This window comes from Chiloscyllium punctatum, chromosome 3 (genome assembly GCF_047496795.1).
Source record: "Chiloscyllium punctatum isolate Juve2018m chromosome 3, sChiPun1.3, whole genome shotgun sequence".
NCBI lineage: Eukaryota > Metazoa > Chordata > Chondrichthyes > Orectolobiformes > Hemiscylliidae > Chiloscyllium > Chiloscyllium punctatum.
Genome location: NC_092741.1, coordinates 41,875,997 through 41,895,315, shown reverse-complemented (window position 1 = coordinate 41,895,315; position 19,319 = coordinate 41,875,997). Strand labels below are relative to the sequence as shown.

At 39.2% G+C, this 19,319-nt stretch overlaps 1 protein-coding gene across 7 annotated transcripts in view; it reads right to left on the bottom strand.

The window, feature by feature from the left end:
* Positions 1–19,319, bottom strand: part of wasf1 (WASP family member 1) — a 123,085-nt gene that overhangs the window by 34,927 nt on the left and 68,839 nt on the right. For 5 of the 7 annotated variants that reach the window (XM_072552073.1, XM_072552015.1, XM_072552032.1 and 2 more), the window contains 3 exons: positions 18,210–18,370; positions 11,603–11,737; positions 5,892–6,045 (listed from right to left, as the gene is read on the bottom strand). In XM_072552073.1, coding sequence (XP_072408174.1) covers positions 5,892–6,045; positions 11,603–11,737; positions 18,210–18,342 — 422 coding nt within the window. In that variant the 5' untranslated portion in view covers positions 18,343–18,370. The remainder of the gene's footprint in view (positions 1–5,891; positions 6,046–11,602; positions 11,738–18,209; positions 18,371–19,319) is intronic. The other 2 variants (XM_072552042.1, XM_072552063.1) reach the window with 1 other exon arrangement.

The window sequence follows — 19,319 nt, the reverse complement described above, 5'->3', positions numbered from 1 at the left end:
TAGCTGCAGGATAAATATCTGTGGTGAGTGGGGTCTGGTCCAAGATCAGTCTGAGCAGTGACAGCAACAGCAGTAACAACAGCCGAGCAAAGGAGAACGAACCTGAGCATGAACAGCAACAGTGGGTTAAATACCTTAAGAGTGGGGTCAGTCAGAGCGAATGTGAAGCTGAATCTCGGGACAGAATTCTGGTCGTAACATTGTGACTCAAAACATCACATAGGCTTGGCTTCTCAGGAACCAGGGTCGCAGACGGAATGTGTAGGTGTCCGTTTTGGATTGGGGTGGACAAAGTTAATAGTTGAAACCTGCAGCCCTATTCTAAGTGATTAAAGACTTAACAGCAATGTAGGTTTATTCAATAGTTTAACACCTTGATACTTTATAAATTCTATGTCCTTTGATCCTGCTGCACCAGCTACCTGATGAAGGAACAGTGCTCTGAAAGTTAATACTTCCAAATAGACCTGTTGGACTATAACCTGGTGTTGTATGATTTTCAACTTTGCAGATTAAGTGAGTATCTCTCCTTCACTCTGTTGCTGTCAGTGTTGCTGCTCAGACTCCTCAGGTATTTATCCTGCTGCTGTTCATCCCCAAGTTCACTGTCCTTCGCTCTGTTGCAGTTGCTGCTGCTGCTGCTGCTCAGACTAACCTCCTGAAAGTTCAGAATTCTATGCCAAAATCCTTAAGATTGTTACATGGTGTGGCAGAATGTCCTTTTCCACATCATTTCTGATGTTTACTGAAAATTCAGTTCAAAAGAAATTTAACGTAGTATGTAATGCATAGCAAGGCACTGTGTTAGAAATTCACCACGTATCGAGGGGTATGGAAAGTCTCTCCTAAAGGGTTCCAAGAAATGGGTTGCTTGGAGCAAGAGGATAACTTTGTAGTTGTAGTCTGCTAGGACGAGAGAACAGGAGTGAGAGACCTGATTTTGGTGACTAGTGGAAATAGGTTATGTAATCAGGTCCTGGATTATGGTCTATAGTTGATATGGTTGATTTAGTTAATAGGGTTCGCAATGGCAGAAGAACTCAGCCCCATGGAATGTATGTCCTGCAATGTGGAAAATTCAGGAACGTTTCCAGTGACTATAGTGACTGTATATGCAGGAAGTACATTCAGATGCAGCTCCTGATTTGCCACATGCAGTGCCTGGAGCCGTGGATGGAGTCACTATGGAGTATCCATGAAGCTTACAATGTTGTGGAGAGCACATTTAGTGCACTGGTCACACCATCAGTTAGGGTTACACAGGTAGAGAAGGTTGGGTGACCACCGGGAAGATGAGTAAGAGTGGAAAGACAGTGCAGGAGACCCCTGTGGCCATTTCCCTCTCAAGGTATTTCATATTGGATATCGTTGGACACACGGCCTCTCAGGATAAAGCAGCAGCAGCAGCAGCCAGATCAGTAGCACTGCAATAGGCACTGCTGCATAGTAGAGAAGGTCAACATGTAGGCAAGCTGTTGAGAGGGGGAACTCAGGGGTACAGATTGGCTTTTCTGTGGCTGCAAACAAGACTTCAGGATGGTGTTTTGCGTCCATGGTGCCAGGGACAAGGATGTCTCTGAACAGGCACAGGATATTCTGAAACAGGAGGATGAGCAGCCAGAAGTATGGTCCATATTGGTACCAATGACATAGGCAGAAAGAAAGAGGAGATCCTGTAATGGGAGCTCATACAGTTAGGTAGAAAGTTGAAAAGCAGCACCTCTAGCATTGTAATCTTGGGATTATTTCCTAGATCACCTGCCAGTGAGGCCAGGAATAGGAAGATAGTACAGTTTAGCATGTGACTAAGGAGCTGGTGTATGAGGGAGGGCTTCAGGTATGTAGATCATTGGAAAGTCCTCAGGGCTAGTGGGACATGTACAAGGAGGTCAGGTTGCATCTAAACTGGAGGGCAACCAACATCAGATCAAGGTGGTTTGCTAGTGTCACTCGGGGGGGGTTTAAAATTTAGTGTTGGGGGGGTGGAAACCAGAGCAGTAGGTCAGCAAGTAAAATGACTGAGGAGGAGGAGTCTGAGACTAAGGCCAGTAAGGCAAAAAAGGAAAAACAGGTGGGAGAGGTTACTTAACACAGTGGGACTGGCGGTCAGAAGCGTATTTGATTTAATATGAATTGTATGGCAGGTAAGGCAGATGAACTTGGATTAATACAAATAACAATAATGCTGTAGCTATTATAGAGAGAGGGACAATACTGGCAGCTTAACGTTATAAGATTTAGGTGCTTCAGGCATGACAGAGAGGCATGTAAAAGAGGTAAGGAATTTACATTACTGATTAACGAGAAAATCAAGCTGTACTGAGAGAGGGCATCTTGGAGGGCTCATCCAGCAAGGCCATATGAGTGGAGCTCAGAAACAGCAAGGATGCAATCACTTTATTGGGCACTACAGGCCTCCTAACAGCCAGCAGGTGATTGAGGAACAGAGTGGACACATTATGGAAAGATGTAAAATCACTCACCATTTTAACTTCTCTATATTGTCTGGAACTTGCTTAGTGCCAGGGGCTTAGACAGAGGGAATTTGTTAGGTGTGTCTAGGATGGTTTTTTGAAACAATATGTAAAATGTCCAACTAGATAAGGGGCCATACTAGACTGGGAACTGGCAAATGAGCCCACCCAGGTGATCAAAGTTTCGGTGGGGGTGCATTTCAGTTCCAGTGACCATAATTCCATAAGTTACTTATGTATAAGGATAAGAGTGGCTTGAGTGAAAGTACTCAATTGGGTGAAGGTTAGCTATGACAATATTAGACAGAAACTGGGGAGTAGACTGCTGCAGCTGTTTGAGGGTAAATCCACATCTGACACATGGATGAAAGATAAGGATGGCAAGATTCAGAAACCTTGGATGACAAGAGAAGTTAAGAGCTTAGTCAAAAAGAAAAAGGAAACATACAGAAGATTTAGGAATATGAAGACAGAGCCCTCGAAGAATACAAAGATAGCAAGAAAGAACTCAAATGAGGAAATAGGAAGACTAAAAAGGGCCATGAAGTATCTTTGGTAGACAGAATTAAGGAAAATCCCAAAGCATTTTATACGTATATAAGAGCAAGAGTGTAGCAAGGGAAAGGGAGAACCATGAATGATTCACGAGAGAGAAGGACACAGTGAATAGTGAGTCTCAAGGGGGTTATATTGATATTCTGGGACATGTAAACATAAAAAAGGTGACAGTGTTGTGAGATTAAAAATCATTAAGGTCGACAAGTCCCCAGGATCCGATGGGATCTATTCCAAAATACTGGAGGCAGCAAGTGAGGAAATGGCTGGGGTCTTATGTGAAAGCTTTGTGTCCTCTTTAGTTATAAGAGGGGTCCAATGGACTGGAGAACAGCTAAATCATTCCTGTAAAAAAAAAAGGAAACCGGGATACTCTGGGAGATTACAGGCCAATGACTCTTAAGTCAGAAGTAGTAACATTATTTGAGAAGATTCTTAGAGGTAGAATTTTCTGACATTTGAGAAATTATGAACATATTAGCAATAGGCAGCATAGCTGTGTGTGGGATAGTTTGTCTCTCACAAACAGGATTGAGTTTTTTCAGGAAGTGATAAAGATGAGGAGAGGACAGTAGATGTTGTCTATATGGACTTTATTAAGGTCTTTAACAATGTTTCTTGTGGCAGGCTGATATAGAAAATGAAATCATTTGTATCTGTGGCAAGCTAGTAAGATGGATACAGGCATCTGACTAACTATGACTTAGTTTTGAAGTCAGAGTAGCAGTGGAAGGGCATTTTTCTGACTGGAGATCTGTGAACAGTGGTGTTCCACAGGGATACCTGTTGGAACCCTTTGGAAGAGAAAGTTTGCTGATGACAAAAATTGAGAAAGGTGCAGATATTGAGGAGAATTGCCAGAGCATACAGCAGGATATAGATTGGTTGGAGATTTTAGCAGAGAAATAGCAGATGGAGTTTAGCCTGGACAGATGTGAGGTGATGCATTTTGCAAGTTCTAATGCAGCAGGGAAATTTGCAGTAAATGGCAGAACTGTTAGTACATCTTAGTACTTCAATATACAGATAGAGTTATGTGCACAGGTCCATAGTTTTCTGGAAGTAGCAACACAAGTCGATAAGGTGGTCAAGAAGGCATACATCATGCTTGCTTTCATCGGTTGGGACACAGTATAAAAATTGACAAGTCATATTACAGCTGCATAGAACTTTAGTAAGGCCACATTTGGAATATTGGAATAATGGAGTACCGTTATGGTCACCACACTACCAGAAGAATGTGGAGGCTTTGGAGAGGGTACCAAATCAATTTACCAGGACGTTTTTAGATATGAGGTGAGACTAGACAAAGTTGGTTTGCTTTCACTTGAACATTGAAGGATGAGGGGCAACCTTATACAAGTTCACAAAACGATGAGAGGCATAGATAGAATGGATAATCAGAAACATTTCCCCCCCAAGAGTAGAGATATCAATTATCAGGGGACATAAGTTTAAGGTAAAATGAGGGAGGTAAAAGAAATGGGAGAGGCATTTTTTTTTAACAGAGAGGGTGGTTAATGCCTGGAATGCAGTCCCAGAGGAGCTGGTGGAGGTGGATGCAATAGCAACTTTGAAGAGGCATCCTGAGAGATATATAAAAAGGCAGGGAATGGAGGGATATGGGCTGTGTAGAGGCAAAAGATTTTTTCAGTTCAGAAAGGGATTGTCTGTTGATGAAGGTAGGCCAAAGGGCCTGTTCCTGTGCTGTACTGTTCTTTGCTCTGAGTAATAGGCAAGTGTATAACAAAAGCTAATTACACTTAAGATATCAAAAGAAACAAAAATGTGCTTGGGGCAGCAACATGAGAGAATGTGGTCAATGCCCACAGTCCATGTTTTCAGCGGGTTTGTTTTTAAACACACACGTAAGGGAATTAATCCAAGATTCAAGGATAAATACCCCATAGAGGATGTATAAAGCCACCAGAAAATTGAATTTTCTCAAAACATTGCTCTCAAAATATCCAGCTTAGGAGAAAGGAAATAAACAGTCTTTGGTAACAGTCCAATGTATCAAAGTGTATTTTCTGGGGCTGAGAAAGAACTTCTGGTCCTCTTTGATAATGAATCAAAGCAAAACAGACTTATTTAATGAAAAGGACAGTGCATCGGACAATGTAGCACTCCTGAGTAGTTTTAGCACTGAATTAGTTCAATTGTGAATTAGATTTTGAATTTTCTGACTTAGAAGCTCGAAGTGCTGAGGCAAGATGACAGTGGGTAATCCACATTGCAGGCCCCACTGCCAAGTAATAGAAAATGAATAGAGGCTGGTTTTTGGTAGTGCATTTGCAAGTGTGGAATTGGAGGAAGATGAGATTCTCACATGACCATAATAGACCCCTGGAGGACACACTTGTTCAGGGATTTCTTCCCAGTGGGATGAATTGCATATCCAAAATTCTGCTGGAGATAAACGAATGAGAAAAGTGGCTTTCTTAAATGCAAGACTATTTTACTGCTGGGTTAGATCAATGACTTCATTCAAAAACAGGCTAACAGCAGTAAGTGCTGTCAATTCAGCTGCTGATTTGAAAAACAATTCAAAGTGCTTGCATTCAATTTTTTCCTTTGCCATTACGCAGTACTTTGGTCAATCAACTGTGAAAAAATGTTTCAGAAAGCAATCAAAAAATTTTAAAAGCATAATGTTTTAATCTTTTATGTATTCTAAAAGAATACATGAATATATTCTAGCTCGCTATCCAGGATAATCTGCTCACTTGAATCTCTTTTATTGTCCATATTTAAAGTTTAAGATACTGTTCATTCATAACTATGGCAAACGTTCTTTTTTTCCCCCAAAGTCTCATGACACTAACACTTAATTTTCTTGAAAGATCCAGAAGTTTCTCTAACCTGTACGCAGAAAGGATGTTCAAAGGTGGGGGTTTCTCACACATGCTGTACGTTTCCAGCAATGGAATGGGCAATGATTTGCGATCGAACAGTTGCTGATCTTGAACAGTGGAGCTTCGAAAGGCTTTCCTCATAGTAATATCTTGAAGAGAAACTAAAAAGAAAATTAACAAATGTGCAGATCTCTTTAAAACTTCTGTGCAAGAGCCTTCTATGTATATTTAATTAATTGCATTTTATGTTCCCAACATTTCACTTTGTATATTGACATCAACCCCACACTGCTCATGACATTCTCTTAATCATTAAAGCAGTTCCAGAATCACAAGTACTGCAAAATATTTGTTAAAAGGTTATAACATTAGCAGAATAATTTGACAACCTATATGTCAATGTGTTCTGAAATAATAACCAACTTATAATTATCAAAGTAAACAACATGTAGCATAAACAGATCAAATAAAAAAATGGAATATATTCCCAACTCCTGGTGTTGACTCATAATATCCAATGTCATGTTGAACACTCAGTCTTTATGGATAGTTTACTCAAATTGTAGTTTCTCAAAGCAAATTTTACACAGCTCCCAGATCTTCAGAGGAACATTCTGCAGAGCTTGCATGCATACGTTTCAATATGATTTGTAGAAATGCACTCCTGATGCCCAACAGAAATAGAAACGGGTGTAGGCCATTCAGCCCCTTGAGCCTGCTCTGATGTTGATTACCATGTTGATACCCTTATTGCTTCCAAAATTATGGGGAACACTGGTCAATAATGATCTGGAGAATCAGCATCATTATCAATGTTGCTAAGCAATGGACAAATTTATTAAACTAAAAACCTAAGAGCAATCAAAGAAGCAGAAATACTAAAAAAGAATATATGAAGAAAACAATTATTCATGTCACAGCACATAGGAACAGCAGTAGATCTTTTCACTCCTAAAATCTGTTGTAATATTTAGTGAAATTGGGACCACACGACCAAATTCCACATACCTATTTTTGCCCAATATCTCTTAAAAGTATAAATCTCAGATTTGAAATTAACAATGAACCAGTAGCAAAATAGCTTGAAAAATACTTCTGGCTTAGAAGTATTTCCTTACTTTACATTTGAAAGAACTGATGATAATGTATAGACACAGTAATTGACACTGACTCCCCACCTTGTAGAAATAGATTCTACTTGTCTGTTTTGTTCCCTATAATTACATTATATCTCAATCAAATAATTCCTTAACTTCCTAAATTCTAGAAAGCATACTCTTGGTTTGTGTAATCTTGACTTTTAATTTAAACCCAAGCAACAAGAATCTGGTCTAAGAGGAAATAAAGGATTGAACTCTCACTTTCAGAGTAATGCAACAAATCCCACAAAACAAATAGATTTTATTTTGGGAAATATTCTGGCTGGTTTAAGAATTGAAGTCCCTCACAGAGACTGTTAGCAACCAGTGGAAGTTAAAGAAACTGAGATGCCACATCAGGAACATCATGGATTGTTTTTTGATTATATTGTGATTGGATCTCAGGTTCACAGATTCTTCCTCTTCCTGTCTAATTCTATGAAAGGGGGATTTGATGTGGAAACTCATTTATCTGACTCTATTGTCCAAAACTCAAGCATAAAGGAGGAAAGAAAACAAAATAAGGCAAATATTTTAGCCCATCTTCTTTAACAGAAATTCAACAGATGGATTCTGAACTAAAAAACTTATATTAATCAGCCTGCTTGTAAATTAAATCAAAACCAATATCTGCATGTTATTATTTTAGACAAAGCATTAATGAGAAAGTTGAGACCACCTCAAATACCAGCCAGTGAGGAATGGGCAGTAGTGGTTATTTGATCTGAGTATCTTAATAGAATTCTACAAGTGGCTCACAAAATTCCACCGCAAGTCACTTAGGCTGAAGTACTGAAACATTTTTATTGACTAGAATTGTTTAAAAATATGGTTAAATTTCATCAGAGGAGCAAAATCAGATCAGGTAGTGAGGAATCCCATCAATTTAACCTGCACCTTTAATTCTGATTAGCGTTGAGAAACATTCAGCAGAGTCTTAGTAGATTGTACAGGACCCTGAATTAATACTGTATGTGAGAATCAGTATCTATTAACATTAACAATTAATAATGTTTCAACCAGATTTGCTGAAACAGTATGTTTGTAGATAGTTACAGCAAATGTGGCAGTGAAAAATTAAATCATTTTTTAGAATAAGATACATAGTTACTCGAACAAATAAAATTTCAACCTTGATCTGTTTCTACGTCACATATGTTCAAAGAAATAATGAGTAGCTACGGAATAAAACAATGTGTTCATCTTATTATTCATAATCTCAAGCAACATTGGAATGATGCCATCAAATTTTCAAGACTTTGGGGCATTCTTAAACTCTAAACAATGACTAGAATAAAGAAATTGCCTTGTGCTATCCGCTATTGGTGACGTGCTTAAGGAGCCTGCAGGATTCAGTCCTTTTCGACCTGTTATGAGACAAGTGGACCCCTAAATAAACTGAAGAAAATTTATTTAAAAATCTCAAGAATTACATTCTGTTTTCAAGAAAAACTAATCATTTTGAATTGGCCAACGTAGGACGGAATGTGTTTTATAACTTGTAAGGTACAGTTAGCAAGTTTGCAGATGACATAAAAATTGAAGGTGTAGTGGACAGCGAAGAGGTTTACCTCAGATTACAACAGGATCTGTACCAGATGGGCCAATGGGCTGAGAAGTGGCAGATGGAGCTTAATTCAGATAAATGCGAGGTGCTGCATTTTGGGAAAGCAAATCTTAGCAGGACTTATACACTTAATGGTAAGGTCCTAGGGAGTGTTGCTGAACAAAGAGACCTTGGAGTGCAGTTTCATAGCTCCTTGAAATGGAGTCACAGGTAGATAGGATAATGAAGGCAGTGTTTGGTATGCTTTCCTTTATTGGTCAGAGTATGGAGTACAGGAGTTGGGAGGTTATGTTGTGGTTGTACTGGACATTGGTTAGGCCACTGTTGGAATATTGCATGCAATTCTAGTCTCCTTCCTATCAGAAAGATGTTGTGAAACTTGAAAGGGTTCAGAAAAGATTTACAAGGATGTTGCCACGGTTGGAGGATTTGTGCTGTAGGGAGAGGCTGAACAGGCTCGGGCTGTTTTCCCTGGACCGGAGGCCGAGGGGTGACCTTATAGAGGTTTACAAAATTATGAGGGGAATGGATAGGTTAAAAGGCAAAGTCTTTTCCCTGGGGTTGTTCCGGGAATGAGGGATTTTAGGTTGGTTCCACTTTGCGCAAATGTGATTGAAAGGTAATGACTGGAACACACTGCCCACATGGTGGTGGAAGTAGAGATAACAAAATATTTCAAAACAAAATTGGATGGGCATTTGAGAGAAATAAATTTACAAGGCTCCAGGGAAGTTGAGCGGTTAAACAGCAAATTACCAAATTACTACATCTCATCAATAAGAGGGCCAGATCAACTTCAAGAAGATTCTATGGATCTTTTTAATTAAGATGCCAGTGCTTTGATGTTTCAGTAATATTAAGTAATACCAAGTCCCAAAAAAGCATTTGCAAATTATCTACTATTTCTGTAGAAACAGCAGCAATTTCAGCTAGAAGACTGATTCAAGCAAATTGACTCTTGGTATTTTTCTGGGTAACTTTGAAGTACACAGTTTGAGACAAAAAAACCCCGCAGATGCTAGAATCCAAAGCAAATTAACAGGAGGCTGGAAGAACACAGCAAGCCAGCAGCATCAGGAGATACAGAAGTCAATCTTTCAGGTATAACCCTTCTTCAGGATTGGCGGTGGGGAGCTTCAGATAAAGGGAGGGTAAGGGATTGTGGTGGGGAGAGCAGCAGAATGGTGAGGTAGTGATAGGTGAGCACAGGTCCCTTCCAACATGTCCATCCTCAAGCTCCTCCACTGCCACAGTGAATTAGACCTCAAATTGGAGGAACACTACCTCATCTTCTGCCTGGGCAGCGTACAGCCCAGAGCACCTAACATTAAGTTCTCAAATTTTATATAATCTTCCCACCCATTCCCCGGTTCTCTTTCCAGCCCCACCTCCTCCCTTCCATTCCACCTACCAACCCTTCCTTCCAGCTACCAACTGGATTCATCCGTCCCAACATCCAACCAGGACGTACCCATTACCTGTGCTAACCTATCACTACCTCACCATTCTGCTACTCTCTCTACCCAACACCACCTCCTCCACTTTTAACTGTAGCTCCCCCTTGCCCCACCTCCAGTCCTGAAGAAGGTTGACTTCTCCATCTCCTTATGCTGACTGGCTTGCTGTGTTCTTCCAGCTCCTGATTTGTCAACTTTGACATACTCAGCCATATTGTTGAACTATATTTGAAAGCCTGAGGACGTTTGGTTGGTGTTGAGTGGAGACATCAACATATCATTAAATATACATCAAATAAATATATTAGTAGATAAAAAAGGAAGAATTTGCGTCTGCTAGAACCATTTCAAAAATTGAAGGATTTGCAACCACAAGTATTAGTCATTCTGTGCAACATATCAGGGTAGAGAAAAACCAGAGATTTGATCTGTCCAAATGACAGAACACTACACCATCAATGAGTAACAGGATTAATCCAAGACGTTCATTGTGGTGACAGAACTTTTTGTATGTTGAAGAGCTGGTTTTTAGAAAACACACTGCACCACATTGTGATGATGACTGAATAAACTATTGACATCATTAATTTCACATGATACATATGGCTTTTAAAAAGTTAGCCTATATAGTATTAAGCAACTTGGTTAGTAGGTTCTATGATCTTCACAATGAAAGTAGTCATATTAGGGTCACACAAACTTCAAAAATCATATATATTTCAAGTTTTGCAAGTGCGATTTGGATTTTGAGGAATAAGTGGCAGACAAACTTAATTTGGCTTAGATGTGACTGTAGTACATGCAGAATAGTAACTTAACCCTTAGTGTACATTGTCGCAGAGTGCTGCTCCGAATGGTTTTCAGATACATCTCACATCTGATGACTGGCCAGCTGAACTCTGCACCAAAAATTATTACTGGCACATTTTTAGTGCTACCTGTACCCTAGCTGGTTGTGCTTACAAAGATTGCACCTCTACACCTATGCTGGGAATATTATTGATCCAGAATACAACCACAATATTAGTTAAGCTATGCTGAACCACACCAACTTGAGATAGGTTGATACTAGGTCAGTCAAATCTAGACAATCATTTTGGACAATTACCAAAAGCCTCTATGTACTCCCTCAGCCTTGATGACCAATTGCTTGGAAGAACTGTGACAGACAAAGTAGATTCCTTATAGAACATAGCAAGTGCAATAATCAAACTTTGCTTGAAAAAAAATGAACCCATCAAATGCTTCAGCAGCAATCATGCCAGACACTGCCAATTTCTCTATAGATGAATACAGATCTCATCAGACCTTGGAATTTATCAATTGCTATCTTGAGAGGATATCAACACTGTTAAACCTGGAGTTTTGACTTGTATATCTGCCTTGGATGTCGATATTTACTTTGCTTTTAGCTACTACCAAGAAGAATAGCAATTTCAGAAAAGACTCGGACAATTTATGATACGCAGCAACTTTTATCAGTGGCTTACACATGCAGTTCATTAACAATAAAGCAGGTTTTATCAAGTCTTCAATATTTTAAAATAAAACTTACGCTCCTCCTCTTTTGGATCCAATTGTGTCACGCTAACAGAAAGACGGTCAACACGTTCCTGGAGAGAGTTAACCCTGAAGGAGAAACTATGAGCTTCATTGAACAGTTCCCCAAATATATCTTCTGCATATTTACCTAAAGAACAATTTAAAAAAAAGAATTATATCAGGTTCAAGTTTGGAAAAGAACACCAAGCATCAATGATAAAGCCACAAAAAAATTGAGCTTAGACAAATGCGCAAGTCCAAAGAAATGCTATGTGAGAGCATTAAGATGACTTGAGAAGAAATTAGTCAATAAAAAAATTATTACTCTCAGAATCCATAAAGTTTTAAAGTATATTCATCTGTCTACTTGGTTTAGTTTCCACCCACTTCTTCCCCATACCCTTTCAAAGTTTTAAAAAAAAAACTATTTATCCATTTCACCTTGAAAAGTTATCATGGATTCTACCTCAGGTCTTGTTTCTGGTGGAATATTACAACAACTCAAAAGAAAATTTCTCCTTGCTTTTTTATGATAGTGAACTTGAATTTATGTCCTCTAATTACCAACTTGCCAACCAATGGCAGATGTTTATCCAGTTACCTCATCAAAACATCTCAATTTGTAACACTGAGTTTTCTGACACCTTTCTCTCTTCCAATGGAAATAGCTAATTTAAAGGAGTTTCTTCCAAAAAATTCACCTCATTTTAGCAAATCTCTTTAGCATTCTCTTCATGGTCTTACTTTGCTAAACTAAAGCTTCTAATGTAAACACATTATTCTAATGGTGGACTTAGTAAATCATTTAAATTGTAAAACATCACTTTCTTGAACTATGCACCTTAGATCCAACAATTCTTTCTGTAAAACTTCATGAATTTTCCTACCACATTTAAAGTTAGTTTTGAATCCCCAAGTTGATTAGCTCTTTTATTCTCATTAAAGTTTTACGATTAGGAATGTGTATCTTATGCTTCAATTAAAAATGATCATGCATCCACTCAAATTTCTTCTGCCTGTGAAATCCACCAACCTATGTTTCCTCCCACAGTCCAAAGATGTGCAGGCCAGGTGAATTGGCCATGCTAAATTGCCGATAGTGCTAGATGCGTTAGTCAGAGGGGAATGGGTCTGGGTGGGCTACTCTTCAGAGGGTTGGTGTGGACTTGTTGGGCCGAAAGGCCTGTTTCCACACTGTCGGGAATCTAATCTATTCACAATCCTGAATGTTCTACTTTTTAGCTGACTTTGTAACACTGTTCAATAGTACTTTCATAAGGAACTCTCTAAATTTTAATGCATCAGTTCTGAAGCAACTATCTTTAAAAGCTCAAAAGGTACCTTTTCAATTTGTCTGCAGCATAATGAACCATTATTGAATGTAACTTTATATTTATCTTCATGATTCACTGAATTCAATTAAACATGAGGTGTTACAAAGTAACAGATTTTATATATGGTTGCTTTATTCCAGTAAAATCCTAGCTGTACCAAATAAGTACAGCTGTTCTTCATCGTGACACAAAGTGAGATATGTTGAGGGAAGCAGGGAGGCAGTGGGGAAATAAACAAATTTCAATAAGCCATTTTAGTTCACAAGAGAGGAAATAAGTGAATGGAAATCCAAGACAGATGAATAACTGCCCAAGTATGAAGTGCAGGAGATTTTAACCCAGCACCAATCAGCATATTTTAAAAATGTCAAGTGCATTCCAGTGAGTATCCATCAGGTTAAAGCTGCATCCACAGGAGAATGCAGACAGAGTCAAGCGATTTAACTTGTCCTGGCTATTTCAACGGACTGTCTGTTTCTAGGCCAGGTCTAAGATTTCCATTAGCTTTCCGCTGGACAGTCAATCAAGGGCACCAATGGTGGCCAAACTGTACCAGGTCTCTAAGAGTTACATTGAACTTAAAGAATAAAAATTCAAATTGACGAATATGCAAATCAGAAGGAAAGTAGGCTTTTCAGCCTCGCGAGCTACTGTGCCATTCAAAAAACTGGCTGATCGGATCACAACCTCAAAAACAACTTTTCTGCCTACCTCTGATAATCTATCAACTCCAATCTCGCTGTCTAAAACATTCAATGACTCTGCTTCCACCACCTCCTCAAAAACAGAATTCCAAATACACTCAAACCTTTAAACAAAAATTGCCTAATCCATTTTAAATAGGCAACCACCGATTTTCAAAAAATAACTCCTTAGTTTCAGATTCTCTCATAAGATGGAACATTCTCTCCATATCTGCCCTGTCATGATCCCTCAGGAGTTGAGTACTTTAATCAAGTCATCAAAATAACAGAAGATACCAGCCTCAGCTGTCTAGTCATAGTCATAGAGGCTTACAGCATGGAAACTGATGCTTCGGTCCGACCCCTCCATGCCGACCAGATATCCCAACCCAATCTAGTCCCACCTGCCAGCACCAGGCCCGTATCCCTCCAAACCCTTCCTATTCATATACCCATCCAAATGCCTCTTAACAGTTGTAATTGTACCAGCCTCCACCACTTCCTCTGGCAGCTCATTCCATACACGTATCACCTTCTGCGTGAAAACGTTGCCCCTTAGGTCTCTTTTATATATTTCCCCTCTCACCCTCAACCTATGCCCTCTAGTTCTGGACTCCCCGACCCCAGGGTAAAAACTTTGTCTATTTATCCTATCCATGTCCCTCATAATTTTGTAAACCTCCATCAGGTCAGCCCTCGGCCTCTGACACTCCAGGTAAAACAGCCCCATCCTATTCAGCCTCTCCCTATGGCTCAAACCCCGAAACCCTGGCAACATCCTTGTAAATCTTTTCTGAACCCTTTCAAGTTTCACAACATCTTCCCGATAGGAAGGAGACCAGAATTGCACACAATATTCCAACAGTCGCAACATGGCCTCCCAACTCCTGTACTCAATACTCTGACCAATAAAGGAAAGCATATCAAACGCCTTCTTCACTATCCTATCTACCTGCGACTCCACTTTCAAGGAGCTATGGAACCTGCACTCCAAGGTCTCTTTGTTCAGCAACACTCCCTAGGACCTTACCATTAAGTGTATAAGTCCTGCTAAGATTGGCTTTCCCAAAATACAGCACCTCGCAATTAAACTCCATCTGCCACTTCGCAGCCCATTGGCCCATCTGGTTCAGATCCTGTTGTAATCTGAGGTAACCCTCTTCGCTGTCCACTACACCTCCAATTTTGGTGTCATCTGCAAACTTACTAACTGTACCTCTTATGCTCGCATCCAAATCATTTATGTAAATGACAAAAAGTAGAGGACCCAGCACCAATCCTTGTGGCACTCCACTCGTCACAGGCCTCCAGTCTGAAAAACAACCCTCCACCACCACCCTCTGTCTTTTACCTTTGAGCCAGTTCTGTATCCAAATGGCTAGTTCTCCCTGTATTCTGTGAGATCTAACCTTGTTAATCAGTCTCCCATGGGGAACCTTGTCGAACGCCTCACTGAAGTCCACGTAGATCACATCTACTGCTCTGCCCTTATCAATCCTCTTTGTTACTTCTTCAAAAAACTCAATCAAGTTTGTGAGACATGATTTCCCATGCACAAAGTCATGTTGACTATCCCTAATCAGTCCTTGTTTTTCCAAATACATGTACATCCTGTCCCTCAGGATTCCCTCCAACAACTTGCCCACCACTGAGGTCAGGCTCACCGGTCTATAGTTCCCTGGCTTGTTCATACCACCCTTCTTAAACAGTGGCACCACGGTTGCCAACCTCCAAACTTCCGGCACCTCACCTGTGACTATCGAGGATACAAATATCTCAGCAAGAGGCCCAGCAATCACTTCTCTAGCTTCCCACAGAGTTCTCGGGTACACCTGATTAGGTCTTGGGGAGTTATCCACCTTTAACTGTTTCAAAGCATCCAGCACTTCACAATCTGTCCATTCCAGCTATTAGTCTAGCAAATCTACTCTGATATACCTCCTTCCTTAAATTCGGTGATGATAACTATGCCCAAAATTTCAGGTCAGATCTCACAAATGTTCCATATAATTGAAGCATAGACTCCCTATTTTTGCATTAAATTCCCCTTACTTGCTCCATGCACAAATTAATCTTTTACAATTCATGCATCAGGACATCCAAACCCCTGCTTTAATTTATGTAGAACAAACTCCCCATTATCTGGCATTATGGGGAATGAGGGGTGTTGGTTATATGAATCTGCCATTGCACGAGTAATGCTCTCCTTGAAACCAAATACAGTTCACTTTCGAAATCTTTGAATTAAAAATACCTAAATCTGCATCTCAAAAGGGCAGTGCAAATTACTTGGTGAGTTCTGGAAACTCATTATTTCATCAAGGTCATCAACAGAACTAGCACTTGCACCTTGAGTAACAGCTGATATTGAGGGCTGAGATGATATGGATTTAGGCCTGGAAGCCCTCTTGAATAAATTTATATGCCTGCTTGCATGCTTTGCTCACTTCTTTCAAAAACTGGGAGTGCGGGAGGTGAAACTGCATTATAGTTTATGCAATAAAGTAATTTTGCTGCTAAATAAGTCTCAGGACTGAAATAACCCCAAAGAGGCCTTTTCCTTATCACCAAGTCACCTTTTATTTACACATGAACAGCCCTTGATTATAGCACTGCCTCATACAGAGTCAGGTACCAGACTGTCAGTATCTTTGACATGCACCAGGTCAGCCAGGTCTCCCTAATTGGGGCTGGTAATCTGGTCCAATCAGGGAACTTACTCTATAAAGTCCAGTTGGCTGACCTTGTTACAATAACTGCAAGGACATTTTCAAATCCTTTGGCAGCAGGCCAAACTCTTCCAACCTACTCCCTTCTTCAACATTTGATTCTTCTTCTTGAATTTTAGGTTTGTCACTACCAAAACATTATCTATAATTTCTGTATTTAAGGCTATTGTAACAAACATCCTTGTTTACATCCAGCCATTCATCAATTTCATCTCTGGAATTTTTTAAAATGGATTTAGAGCACTAGTACAATGAATAGGAAGATACATTCAAACTTTTGGATCATACTGCATCTTAAAGTGAGTGAACCATCCTTGAGAAAAAGGTACATGGTGCAGTGGTCTTCACCTTTTCACAAAATTCTTTCACCTTTTCCACAAACATTGATCCAGAGATACGTGCATGTTCCAAAATCTAATAAAAGTCATTCATACAATGCGGTATTCAAATCTTTAAGCTTACGAACTTGCAGTGAATGATGCTTTATGCTTTTATCGCTCTCAGATTCCAAAGAATTTTTTAAGCTTTCCAATGTGCTATTTTCATGTCACACATTGTTGATGAACCAACACAGAATTCTGCATAAGTTCATTTTCACCCTTTTCCAGTCTTTCTTATATTTTTGTTTTAAAAGTCAAAACAACATTTTTTCACTTGAGTCCTTACATGGGAGTCTTCTTAGGCAAAACAGTGGATTGATGTGTGAAAATTTCAGATATAATATGATCACAAATTCAACTACCCATTACTGGAACAGCAGCTGCGTAAGGGAAGACAATGGTCAGTGCAGTTTGCAGCAGCTGGGAGCCCTACGGTTTGTTGGTGAACATATGCCAAGTTTAGATAAGTATTTTTGAAGTAACCATACAAGAATGGTAAATTTTCCTTGAAACTTTTGCCATTTGCATGAGAATTCCAGATGCTTGGATACTAGATAAGGGGAGCTCCCTGTATATTCTTTTGACTTTTTTTTTCTCTTTACAAAATACCTTCCTATTTTGTATCATTTGCAAATGATAACCATACCTTCTGTCCTTCAGCTAAAATTGAGTTCCCAGAACCAATTCTTGTGCATCTCCATAATTATATCAACTTTGGCTTGCAACCAAATGAAATGGAATATAAAATTTTAACACTTACAAAAAGTTGCCATATGAATGATTCAGGCAACAGAAGCCATGACAACAAGCACACTGGTAGTGTGTTTTGCAGAGGTCAAATGACAAATCACTTGATATGAATTGACTAGGTTGATGAAGGGAATCCTGTGTTTTTACAATGTAATTTGTTACATCAAGAAATGGTGAGAGGGAGGGGATGGAAATTATAGATCGACTTCAGCTGGTCACCTATCTGTTGATGATAGGCATTGGTCCAAAAGGAAAGAGAATAATTTGCTGGTTAGTCTGAACTCACTTACTTGGATTCACAGCTGGTAGATCTTTTCATAATCACTAAACAAGTATGCATTAATATTTCATTAAACTAGCCATTTAAAAGCCATTGTATCTTCTGGTAATGATCATGCAGAATTTTTTCACCTACAGCTATAAAACTAAAAGATGGAAATTATGCAAATACTCCCAACAATTTTAAAAGAAACAAGGTAACGTCCAAAAAGTTGAAAACATTCCTATTAAAACATAGAATGGCTCATTCAAAAGATACATGAAAAAATAATTTGAAGTTTTTATTTACAATAACCCATAAAACTAATTTCTCTGCCATATACACCAAGTGATTAATGCTACTCTCATTGGTTATGGTGCAAGTGTTAAATAATAACATATTTTAAGAGTTTATACACACAATTTGTACTTGCAATGCGGAAGCTTATGGGCAAATGCATTCAAAGTTAAATGCAAGTTACTTACTTAGGCTACTCAGCTGCCGGATTACATTTGCCAAAGAAATGTTCGTCACGCATTCCAGTTCATTCCGGATACTTCCTGGCAGTACGGTATGGCACAAATATCTGGGCTCTATGTTCCTTTTCACCAATGGCATGCTGAATTAAAATTAAAGAATGAGGAACCTGGATTAGAGAAAAATAATGTTTCTGTTAGCCTTCTTCAGGAATGGCTGGAATCACTACATCATGCAACTTTTAATTTTTGGGAACCTATTACTTTATTTTTCATGAAAAATCATTTCTCCAGGAAGAGGCAGACAGGAAGAAAGAGTATGATGATATTAAAATCAATGTAGAAGCAACTTTCAATCTCACAAAAGTAAAATAATTTTTGCATGTAAAGTAAAGCAACATAATAATAATTTAATACACAAAGAGTCAAATAAAGATGGGCGGTTCTTACCACAGGGTTGAGCTCCCTTTATTAAAAGGAATGACAGATTGAACAACATTTTACCAAAAATTAGCTAAGTGTTGATTTTGGGGAGTTTCATGGAGGGAATGAGCCCCAGCAAGTTTTCTTGTGCAATTTTACGTTGCTCACCTTTTTATGCGTGCATTACACCTCTATGGTGCCACGTGTCTGCTATCATATGCTGACCAGGATGCACGTTATGTGGCCTTCTGGCACTTCCAGCACCATATTTAATGCCCAACTATGCACCACATGAAATCCTGCCAACCAGGAATAGCCTTTTACAGTAATGTGGTGAAAGGGAAATGAAAATGAAAAACTTCTGAGGGCATCTGGGTTTCATTGCATTGCAAATATCAGTTCAGATTTGTAAATTTACCACGTCTTTACCTGTCTGATCAACTGTGATTGTAAAGATAGAAAATAGAAGCAGGAATAAGCCATTTGGCCCTTCAAGTCTGCTCCATCATTCATTACAATCACAGCCAATCAACCAACTCAACAGCCTGTTCCCGCTTTTCTTCAATATCCTTTGATCACTTTAGCCCCAAGTCTTATACCCAACTTCTCCTTGAAATCATGCAATGTTTGGGCCTCAACTGCTCTCTGTGGTAGCAAATTCCATAGACTCACCACTCTCTGGTTGGAGAAATTTCT